Source organism: Stegodyphus dumicola, chromosome 7, assembly GCF_044657685.1.
Source record: "Stegodyphus dumicola isolate Sdum_Otavi_A_Nest chromosome 7, ASM4465768v1".
Lineage (NCBI taxonomy): Eukaryota > Metazoa > Arthropoda > Arachnida > Araneae > Eresidae > Stegodyphus > Stegodyphus dumicola.
In genome coordinates this window covers 42,929,214-42,941,379 of record NC_140774.1, presented here as the reverse complement: position 1 = coordinate 42,941,379, position 12,166 = coordinate 42,929,214, and the positions used below count along the sequence as shown (strand labels likewise).

The window sequence follows — 12,166 nt, the reverse complement described above, 5'->3', positions numbered from 1 at the left end:
AAGTCGCCAACGTTTAAAAAATGATAAACTACGCCAAGATAGAAACCCGCCTTTGACAACGCAATGCGCATGCGTGGTTAATGTCGGTGCGAATAGCATCGGCCCGGTACGCAATGATTGTGTCTTTGCGATTACTTTTCATATAGATACTGCAAAAGGCCACCAACGACATAGCAGTAAAATCGTTGAATACTAATAGTTTGAAGCGAGTTCAAATCCTGACGAATGGATTGCTGCATACCAGTTTTCGCGAATTTTTGCTGCCCATGTTTAATGTGAATATGAGCCAATTTCAGTTAGCTTTTCATGAAGACGTGACATAACTACGAGTCCTCGCTCGGGTTGTATTTGATTTGGCTTCTTAGATTATTAAGCACGTGAAGGCGATCTGTCTAAGGGGAGGTATGCTTTCGTGACAGATTTTCTAAGGGAAACAATCTCGCCCTACAAAAAGTTAAAACCATAAAAACGCCCATGCAATTAGCCTGTTCACGGGGGTTGGAATGCAGGTTAAACTACCAGTATGTTAAGAGAAGCGATTTCAAGAATGTTTAATTATTTTATTTAGTTTGTCATAAGCTAAATAAAATAATTAAACATTCTTGAAATCTCTTCACATTACTGAAATGGAAATAACTTCGAATTATACTATGCTACCACTTTTCCTCTAATATGAAATTTTGAACTTTTCCGTTATCGTACAGCCCACCAGCGACTGAGCGGAGTCTAACGGAATAACTGGTGGTTCGGTCCGGGGTTCGAATCCCGGCAAACGGGCTGGTTGCCAGGATGATATTCTTAGTTTTCCATATGTGTAACATGTATTCAAGCCAATTTCCGTTAAGCAGTCCTCGAACGGAGGCATCCTTCACCTTAAGCAAATAACCATCGAGTACTTTGCCATAATCAAATTAACCTTTATCCATAACATGCTTCAAATATTTTTATGTTGAAAAGTGCATGCGCCAAAGTTGGCCCCCGTTGAATGAAATATGTTGTTTATTTTTTCTTTGTTTTTTATAACAACAATGTTCTTGTTTTCAGAATCTGAATTATCAATAAAATTCTTTTAATAATATGCGATTCTATTTTGTTTTTTGTTTAATGAAAAATTAATTTAAGCGACAAATTTCTTACATTTAGAAAAATTTTCGATTTTTGAAACGAGTTGCTGTCAAAAGCGCATCTTCTCGTTGCTGCATACATTTATTTAAAGCAAACTGATTGGCGAGTGTGCTTTTATATTTGAAAAGATCCAGAGAATTTTCAACAGGGAAATAAAGTTATTAATTTTACTGAATTTTGTGGATTCTTTGTGTTTTGAGGTAAAAGTCAAACCATCAGATATGTGATAACCTTAAAATAAGGGTATATATAATCAGGATTTTGCGGCCAGACATTCCCAGCGAAATATATTACAAAAAATTATCTATAGAATTAATGTATATTCCGTTTAGTATTTAAATTTATCAGTGTTATTACACATCAGTTTATCAGCGTAAGTTATACCGAGATTTAGTTGCGTTCGATATAAGAATTTCATTTGGTTTATGTAAATCTGATTCGTTTAATAATATTATATTTATTAAATACTATTTATTAGGTTTCGAAATCTTTCAAACCCAAACAATGGCCTCCTGGCTAAGATTTCTGATTATCGCTATTTCGACTCATATTCGAACCCAAACAAACGAACTGGTTGCATGGTTGAATTTTGTGAAATCCCCTATGTGTAACATGAACATGAGTACGTTTTACTTAGAAAGTCGTCCATGGAGACATTCATTGCCTTCGGCTGATAGATCTCGTTTCCTTTGCCAAACTCAAAAAATCTAAAAATTTTTCAAAAAGACTAACAGATGCATATAACAAAATAAAATTAAGTAAATGCATATAAGAAAATAAAATTAAGTAAATGCATATAACAAAACTGAAGTAAATGTATATAACGGAAAAAAAATGAGGTAAAAACAAATTTTTAATAATTTTTCAATACAGTAGTTTTTAAATTGCTTCTTTTCAAATTTTATTTCATTTTTATGTATGTACTAATATACAGTTTATGTGTGCGAAAGTGTGCTTGTTCGGCATATCCATATATATTAAACTTATTTAAGTTACCAGAAAGGCTCATCAGGTGCTTGAGCCAGGCAGTTCTGTGAGTATCTGCAGGTCTTGGAAGGTGGAACTGAGCTGTCATGGGACAAGAGTGTACATAATGATCAGGTGAACTAAGTTCACCAATTCACATGTATCGTTTTCAATTCTAGTGAATCTCTTGAGATAAGTACGAAAGGGCCCATGGCCTGTTAAGAAGGTAGTCAGTGCAGAAGAGAAAGAGAGAAATTTTGTTGACACCTTTTTAGGATAATTAAATGTCCTTCTACCGGTAGGGGAAGCATCCCATCTACTTTACCACTGTATGAGAAGCTGTCTAAAAAAGTCTGCTGTGTAAGAAATGAGCTTGGAATAGGAACAGAGAGTTCCACCAATGTAACATCGGTACAACTCTGATATACGCCCTAATTTTCATCAAATGTGGCGATATGTGTTCTGCGCTGATTTTTGGCGCGATTGCGTGTTGTATGGCAACCCTGTTGACGTTGAAAAATCTTTCGCTGGAGTTCGTTGGTTCCCGTCATGCTTTGTGTCTGAGAAGCTGGGGGGAAAGATTTAATGGTGAAAAATGTTGAATTGAAGTTCGGCATAAGCACGGAGTATAATGAAGGAGGTGAAACTGCCTAGTAGAAAAACGGTCCTAAAATGTCGCGTTCACTAGATGGCGCTGTTGTTCCATCTTAGTAGTTCCAAATGTAAACATTTATTGAATAGCCAGGCGGCGAAGCTTACTACCGAATGAAAAAATGTTTATGTTTTTAATGTCATGGATTGCGTTATTATCAACGTTATAATATTCTGCTCACTAATGACTGTATTTTATTCCTCAAATTATAAAATAAATTTACAGCTTTCATGCTGTAAGGCTTGTAGTACTTTTTATGAATGATTAATTTAATGATTATTTTTCAGTCCCTCCCCCTTAGAAAAATAATCATATTACTAGTAATAATACTTGCTGTATATATGTTAAATGTAATTAGAATAGTTTCTTCGCGGCTCTCATTTTGTAAAATACTTAGATACACAGCTTGATATAAACTGTGCCGAAATTTTAATGAAGCTTATAGAATTTTTTGCTTCAGTCAGTAAATTTTCTGTACTATCATAATAAGTTATTCTTTTTTATGAATCAGATGTCAGTTTTGATTTTGATATTTTAATCGTTTTCTGTTAAAAATTTCCATATCTTTGTTATTTGAGAAGTATGTTTCAAATTGATTTCAAAAGATTTTAAAATAGAATTCGGATTTGAATTCAGTTAAGTATTCTGAACGCTTGGTTATGCTGAACTGTATTATTCATAATTAAATATAAAGAGTAAAAAATATTGACTAATTCAATCTATCTTTAATTTTCTCCTGCTTGAACTAACTTCTAACCAATAAATGCAGTATTTTAACTAAAAATATAATGCAGATCTTTTTTATTTTAAAAGTACATGTCCTCTTTTCTTTCCAAAGGAGGAAAATTATATCCCATTCAATAGCCTAAAAGATGAATTTCTTATGTTCAGAAAAATTTTATCACAGTTATAATGATATGATATTTTCTCGCTGTTAAGTTTTAAATTGGTACATGTAGCTTTTTTTTAAAAAAAATGCTTTGCATGTGTTATGTTTTACTGGAAAAGATCCCCTATTTTTTATTTTCATTTGTTGAACTGATCATTTACTAATAGACTCTAATTACATTTGTTGCAAAACTACCAGTTTTAATATCAGAATGCCTAATGCATGCTTGCTCCGGTATTTAAGAAATATCATTAACTATATAAAACTAAAGTCTGTTTTCTCTTGCAGTAATTATTTACTTTTTTATTCTCAATTTAATATCTCTTTTTCGACGATTAAAGACTCGCAGTGAAAGAAACAAGTTCAGTTAAATAACAAAAATTTGATAAAAATCTAACAGTAATTAAATAAATAATCCAGAAACAGTCTTAGCAATATTGTTTTATATTGTTACACACAAGGGTGAGCTATAGGAAGTGTGTGTAGCGTTAAGAGACTACTTCAGTAGTACAGTGGCTTACCCAAGGTAGGATCATGGTATTTGCCATGTCATGGTGAGCTGTCCAATAAAAGGAAAAGAAGAGTCCTGGATACATTTTCAAAGATCGTTTATTTATCGATTCTCGTCAGACTTTGCTCCATATTGATTGCATGAAGTCCGCCACAGTAGAATCTCTCATGACACCTAAAAAATTTGTATTTCTGTGCACTGAGTGTAGTTTCACAGCCTTCGTTAACAACATTCAACATCTCTCATACGGTAAGTGGAGACAAAATGTCAAACATACTCCAGAAAGAAAAGTACAGGGCTGTCTCTCAAATTCGGAAAATAACGGCAGTTGTCATCACTTTTTTTTTTTGTTGTTTGGTACATAAAACATCTCCAGTACTAACACCATAATATAGTAGGGCTTATTCCGCTAACTGCAAAAGAGGGCGAAGAAATGCCAACCACGAAAAAGCCAACTACGACACATTTTGAAACAAGAAGAGTGCACATAGCAGAAATCCAGAGGGAAGCGAAAAAACAATGAATAGACTAAGAGATTCACTAATTCCCACTATTTACAAGCTAGCACAGTTACACATTCCAACCAATGAAAATATCAAGGAATTTTAATTTATGGAGCACTTATCACGAAGCCTTTGTCTCCACATCATCAAAGATTAAAAATTTATCACCATCAAAAGAGGGGTTCATCTAATAGGATAAAAACTTAGAAAGCCAAAACAAAAAGCTTTAAACGAATAAAGTCTTCACATGAGAAAAAAGGTAAAAACACTTAAGAAGGACTTTTTAATTAAATTTTGCATCAATACATTAAAGACCAGAATAAATTTAGAAAGGGCACTCATATCATAATTTAGAATAGCGAAATAAAAAAAGGGAAATTCCTCGATTCTTGATAAAATTAAAAGTACAGACAATGCAGAAGATAAGAAACAAAATGTAATAATTCTTTCACTTTGCAGACAAACTGAATTGAAATGAGTTGTCTGATGACATAGCTTGGTCATGTTATAACAAACCTGTCGGCAAAAATATTGTCTCCAGATGAAATCCCTTATCTGGTTCTAGATGGCTGTAATAATTCCAAGGACATAAATTTAATGTGACCTCATCAGATATTCACCCCTTTTTGAGGGAAGGAGGAAAAATTAATTATGTGCATAATAAAAATTCCGGTATCATGGTGCAAGCCTCATATAAAATCATTACAATCACTATGGAGCTAACAGTCTGAAATACATATTACATAGATACATTTTAAATGGGAAGATTTTTTCATTTAGGTATCACCAAAACCATCCATCTACACAAAAACAAAATTTTTAACATTAAAACATAAAACCACTTATTTAAATATTCCATAATTCAATACAAGCAACTTTTTATGCAAAATACATATAAGTGCATGATATAAATATGGTACATAAAATTTTTGAATATACCATATTGCAAGTACACAGTACAGAATTGTAAATGAAGTATTTCTATGATAAAGCAAAATGCAATTTTCGTACATCCCCAGTTACACTTAATTAGATAAATCACATACAGGATTAAGAAACAATACAAACCATTATAATCACATCATACCAGGAAATTTTGAAAATAAACACTTATGCACTTGTATATATTAGGCACAATGTCGTTGAATTTCGAAATGATATTTAAGGGTCATCAAGCCTTAAACTCTAATGATTATTCTCACACAATCAAGAAATCAACAAGAGACACATAACAATAAATTTCGAACAATTTAACATATTGCATAACTTGTAATAATGTTCTATGATAGTACAAGAAATGAGTGAAAAAAAAAAGAATTAAGTGTACTGAAGTGTGGGAGAATCTTTTAGGAGCCAAACGAAGGCAAGTGATGTGAATTCTAGATGGCTGAGAAAAAAATCTTTGTCAAGTGCACAAATAACATAATTTACATCATTTACTTTAGAAGAAAAAGTTTTCGAAAACCTATGCTGGAATGTAACCTTAGATTTCACATACACTATATCATTAACATTGAATGATCTTAATATGGCATTTTTCAAGTATTCAGTTCTATTTGCTTTATTCCAACATCTCATAGGCATGCTCATAACTTAGTTTTAGTTGTGTTAAAAGATCACACAATTGATAGATAAGCAATGCATTTTCAAATGGAATACCTTTTTCATGAATTATAAGCAAAGAGCTCTTGATACAGGTATTAACAGGTTCATTATACTCAGGTCTCTGAGGAATACAGTGAGATAATTTAATATCCAAGCATTTGGTAATGGATTCAAACAACAGTGAAGGGTATTGTGTGCCTAAATCAAGATCATTTCTGGTCTTCCAGGTACATATATTGTAATAAATGTGCTGTAATAGTTTCAGCAGTGAGATTTTTGAGAGGTCATAAAACAAGATGTTTAGAAAAATGATCTAGAATAATGAGATCATGTGCACAATTTCGTACAGAACAACCAATATACATGGAAATAAAGTCATTTGGATATTTAGGTATTCTGATAGCTTTAAATGGAGCCTGTTTAGGAGTGAAAGATTTGTATCTGTTACGTAAATGATACGGGAGAACAAAATTCTTTGTGTCATACCCTTCCAATAAGATTTCGTACGTTTTCTGAACTCCAAGAAGGGATATATGAGAAATTTCTCATTTTCACAGGATTTCAGTGCTAGTGGGACAACAACTAATTCAGCATTATTTCATTTATTCAAAACAAACATAAGAAGCTTATTGAATGATATATGAAGAAATTATGTACTTTTGCTGAATTAAGCAAGGCAGGATTTTTCAAAATGTTGATAATTTCTGAAGTACATGGATCAGAAATTTGCTGAGCAAGATTGCTGATTCACCTGGATCTAAAGTGAATTTGTGTTTCAAACAAGCATTGCAATCTAATGATATAGTATAACAATTAGCATTTGCATAACATTAGCCACATTAATTAAAGGTACATAAAAATTATTAAATTCAGCTATTGCATCTTTAGTACATATTAACACATCATGTTTGGATAAAAACAAACAAAATAGCAAGACAAATAATATACACTGGCTGAAAAATTAAAATTGGATCAGTCATGCACCCAATAATTTAGATATGGGAACATAATACCATTATTAAATCAAAACAATGAGAAAGCAAGAAATATTATTTATAAAATAATATACAATTTATGTCATTGCTTATAAGGTATTACACACACTGACCAATGAATTAGAAATGCAAGATCAATATTTTATTGGATCACAGTTTGCACGCATAACTGCTCTGATTCCTTTGGGCATCAAGTCTACATGCTTCCGGAGCCACTTCCATGCCAGCAGAACATGCCCCATATCATGATACCCCTACCAAACCCTTGTACATGTGAGTAAGGCAAGATGGATTCATGGGCTTCATTCACAAAAAAAATTTGCATACTTCATCCCTAGTACGCATTTAAACGAAAACTCAAAGTTTTCTAATTCGTTGGCCAGTGTGTGCATTTATACATTAGGTAAATTAAAATACACTATAAAATTGGTAACGAAAGCATATTTCAGTGCATAATATGTGATCTGTTATACAATAATATACACTGCCAAGCTTGCACACGGCAATGTTTTTAGTGGTACTTAGTTAAGTTAGCAGATGAAATATGATTTTAAGCATATATTTAACTTGTTACACGTGTCAAATTTAACTTGTTACGTGTGATATATAAGTATATTAAGCACATGTAAGTAAAAACTAGCATAAGAAAGTACAATACATGCTACTAGTATTATTATTGAAATATGTTTTTAGAAGAATTCTATTATTACAAGAGATAAAAAGAAAGCTTGCTATATATATATACAGTAATTTCATTTCTCTCTTATCAGATTTATATGGTCCTGTAAAGGGCATTTATCCCCCCTCACCCCCAAAATATTATGCTGTTAAGGAAATTGACAGATGCATATTACCCTGCGAGGAGAAAATTTTTAATAGCGATTTAATCAATGGATCTTGGCCGTTACACTTAACTTCATGTCGAAACAGGTATTCAGTAGGTGATTAGCTAATTCTACTTTTCAAGACCACAATTTTGTACTCATAATTTCAGAGGCAGCAGGATTTTATAGACTAAGTGCATCAGTTGCACCTTAACAAAATTTGCGAGATAATTAACAATCTTATTCACATAATACCCATGCCTGCCTATGGATATGCCTGCCATTCGTCAGTCATAATAGTTGGTTCCTCTGCCATGTGCTTCTTAACCAGACACTTGTTGGTTTCTTTCCTAAGGCATGAAACCAATGACAATGAAATATGCCTAATTCATTTCCATTGAGACATAATTTCATGTTATGTCTCTCAGAACATGTTTTTGATTTAAAAATAAGCCTTCTAAGACAAGTATCATCATCTCTGACAATTTCCTTAATATAAAAAAAATCCATCTATTCATAGCTCAAAAATTCAGAAAAGATAACGTAGAATTCTGTAAAAATAACAATAAATAAGTGTAGAATACATTACACATGAAAAAAAAAAAGCAATGAATGTGTAGCACAATAGTACCAAGTGCAGTTTGACGTGCAATACTGAAATTATAAAAATGTCAAAACAAAACTAACCTTTATAGTCATATCTTTATCAATTATAACCCTTTTTTCACACATGTAATTAGTTGCCCATCGAGCACATACAATAAATTCAACTACAGAATTTACAGTCCACAAACAATTTGGTTTGGAAATCTTCTGGAGACTTTCAGTCAACAGTGGAATTGTAAAATTCTGTTTAGTAGCAGCAACATTATCTGCAACCAATGGAGCATTCTTCTTATTAACAGGCACATTTCTTGCAGGAGGTGCTTTTCTTTTACGTGACGGTTTGGATAAACATGAAGGCAGATTTGGAAAGATTGAGGGTATTGCTCCTTCTTGGAGTCTAGGGCGGCCCATTTCCAACTTGAATATTGTCCCATCGGACAACTTCGTCTCGTAAAATTGTTTTACATCACTTTCTGCAAAATGATGCTCGCACACAACATCCTTCTCTGAAAGTATTCGGTAGGCCCGAGGAATTGCATGTCTCCATTTGTTTAGCAGCACAGGATCCTGTAAAATATATTTCAAGAAGTATGTATAAATATCAGAATTCAGTTACATACAAAATAAAAATACTCTTGTTATATGCAATTTTTTTAACGTGACTTTGTAGCAAATTTAATATTTAATGATTAAAATTTAATTTGAAAATAGTAATGGCAAATTAAAATTTAATTGCATCACATAATGCTTGAATAGTTTTACACATTCAAATTTAAAATCCTTGTGCATAATGGTTCTCAATGTGCAGTGTATCAAGATTTAAATCTTAATTTTTAACAGCCATTCAATTATGTGATTAGGTGGCATGATTTTATAATATTCATAACTTATTTAATATGCTGAATTTATCTCATGGAAAATAAATTTTTCATTACACTTATCTGCTGTTATCTTTTCTCTCAACCATGCAAGTAAAGTTAATTTTAAGCAGCACAGTGTTCATTTCCATTTATTATAAAAAACTACTTCAAACGGAAAAGAAGGGGAAATGAGTTAATCTTCTTTTCTGTAAATGAAATAAAGAGGCAAATATTCCATCATTCTTGCATATTTCCAGAAATTTATTTAACCTTAAAATCTCAGGATTGCCTGCTTTCATGCACGAAATGCAAATGCACATAAGTTATGTGAAATATTTAACTAATTTCCAGTCTATTACTTTTTAAATACCCTCTTATTTACTAGCAATCCAGACGTTCTGTAAAGTTATATAAATTCGTCTGACTGTGATCAGGCATGATATTAATGTTGCTCACCTTTGGAGCTCTAAATATACTTGGATTCTTGATTCCCAAGCTTTTATTCTTCTGCCTAACAGATGTATAACCAGTGTTGCATCCAGGGACGAAGGAGGTTGCACTACAAGAATTACTCATGATGGAAATTGACATCAAATGTACATTTTCTGTATTGCTGCCTATGTCAAATCCTACGAAAAGTAGAACAGCTAACGATTGCAGCGCCCTCTATAAATAATGCGACAAAAGTGGACCATTTTTGGGAAAAGTTGTAATACCAGTTTCGCCTCCTTGTTTATACTCCGTGGGCATAAGGAAATATCGTCGTGGCCATCCTGTTGAGGATAATGGGTATTTGGAGGTGTGGAAGGTATGGGAGATTATTTTTAGTGGCTGTGCTTGATAGAAGTAGGGATTTGTGATTATTTGTTATTTTATTTATTTGTGAACCATAGTATGAATTTTCTGGATATTGTGTCTGGCTGTCATATAAATCCGATAGTGATTACGTGGCGGTATGTTAAAGACGGTGTGAAATTGGTATTTCTGTTGTTCGAAAAAGCATTAATGCATAAGTGCATTCTATTTTATTCTTCTTATTATTTTGTAGAATGTTATGTTCATTGTTTTTTTAGTATGAATTTCTGTCGTTATTGTTTTTTTTAATTGTTTGAAATTTATTTTAGTTATTTTGTTAATTAGTGCGTACCGTTTAAACTGTGCAATTCGTAGATGTTTTTTAAAGTTGAAACAGAACGCTGTGTACATGGTATTCTTTGAAATTTATTGTTGTTATGTTAATTTATTAAAGCGACGTGTGCGTAGTTCGTAAATTCGTTCGTTGCCTAGATGGTGCCATTCGTAGATGTTTTTTTAAGTTAAAACATGTCACTGTGTACATGGATTCTTGTCAAATAATTTTGGTTAGAAACTTCACGGTTTTGATATCTAAATTTTTTGTTTTTGTTTCGGATTTTTAGCTTGGGTTTAAACCGTGTTTTTGGAGACATTTTAGGCTTAAAGTTGGAAATGTAGACAAAAATTTAGATAGCAATATGGCAGCGTGGAGTTTCTCGCCAAAAATATTTGGCGAGAAATTTGGCCTTGAGGGCGCATATCAGAGTAGTTCCCCAGTGCAGGGTGGGTCTTTAATAATTTTGGTTAGAAACTTCACGGTTTTGATATCTAAATTTTTTGTTTTTGTTTCGGATTTTTAGCTTAAATTGTGGGTTTAAACCGTGTTTTTGGAGACATTTTAAGCTTAAAGTTGGAAATGTAGACAAAAATTTAGATAGCAATATGGCAGCGTGGAGTTTCTCGCCAAAAATATTTGGCGAGAAATTTGGCCTTGAGGGCGCATATCAGAGTAGTTCCCCAGTGCAGGGTGGGTCTTAATTCCAGTGTGATTTGTAGTAGGAGCTGCTGTATTTGAAAAACTTCTGGATTAGTAAGGCTATTGCCTTCAAGCTGGACAGCGAGTCTGTGTATATATGTACTGGTACTGGTAGGCTACATGAAAGATTAATTGCTTTCCAGATTGCTATAAGTTCTGCCTGGAAAAACTGAGTTGCATTTGCTGAGTCTTCTTCGCTATTTCCTATGAATTATGTCATTACGAAGGATGCAAAGTCCACTGCCAGTATCAGAATCCATGTGAGAACCATCCGTATATATTGCAGAATGTTCATGAACCATGCTACTATTAGTAAGATTAATACTATTCTGGATGCCATTGACTGCAGGGTGACAGAGAAAAGTTGAGACTTTCATTTCATAATTCGAGGCTGTGTAATCATATTTCCAGAAGGACCTGTCCTGATGAAGACTAAGTATTCCACCTAGTGCAGATTCCCTTTCCGCAACCAGGGCCAAAGGGAACCAGAAAGAGTCTGCAGAGCTGCAGTCGAGGTCGTTCGATAGCCTCTACAGATTTGTAGTAAGTGGGGTCTCTGTATTCTCAGAAGTACAGTGCGCTCTTGATTTGTAAGATGCGTAGCCCAAATACTTGCTCCATAGCGGACAATCTTTTCTGTTACGATAGAATACCAGGTCTTCAAGATGAGTGAAGAAAGTATCCCAGTATTTTGCCGAAGTTCTCTTCATTAATATTGTCTACTTTATGTTTTATATATCTGAGATGGGGTAGCCATGATAAAGCGGTTATTAAAAGTTATTCCTAAATATTTTAAATC

The 12,166-nt window shown here is 33.0% G+C and overlaps 1 protein-coding gene across 1 annotated transcript; it reads right to left on the bottom strand.

The window, feature by feature from the left end:
* Nucleotides 1-4,223: 4,223 nt before the first annotated feature.
* LOC118189672 (uncharacterized) lies at nucleotides 4,224-10,216 on the bottom strand. Its single transcript, XM_035360332.2, has 2 exons — nucleotides 9,993-10,216; nucleotides 4,224-9,243 (listed from the first exon to the last, which is right to left on the bottom strand). The coding sequence occupies exons 1-2, from the start codon at nucleotides 10,125-10,127 to the stop codon at nucleotides 8,731-8,733; spliced, it is 648 nt and encodes a 215-aa protein (XP_035216223.2). The 5' UTR covers nucleotides 10,128-10,216; the 3' UTR covers nucleotides 4,224-8,730.
* Between the last annotated feature and the right edge of the window lie 1,950 nt (nucleotides 10,217-12,166).

Coding starts and splice junctions, on each gene's coding strand:
- LOC118189672 (XM_035360332.2), bottom strand. CDS start 10,127: ATGTCAATTTCCATCATGAGTAATTCTTGTAGTGCAACCTCCTTCGTC. Junction 9,244..9,992: donor GTATATTTAGAGCTCCAAAG/GTGAGCAACATT, acceptor TATATTTTACAG/GATCCTGTGCTGCTAAACAA.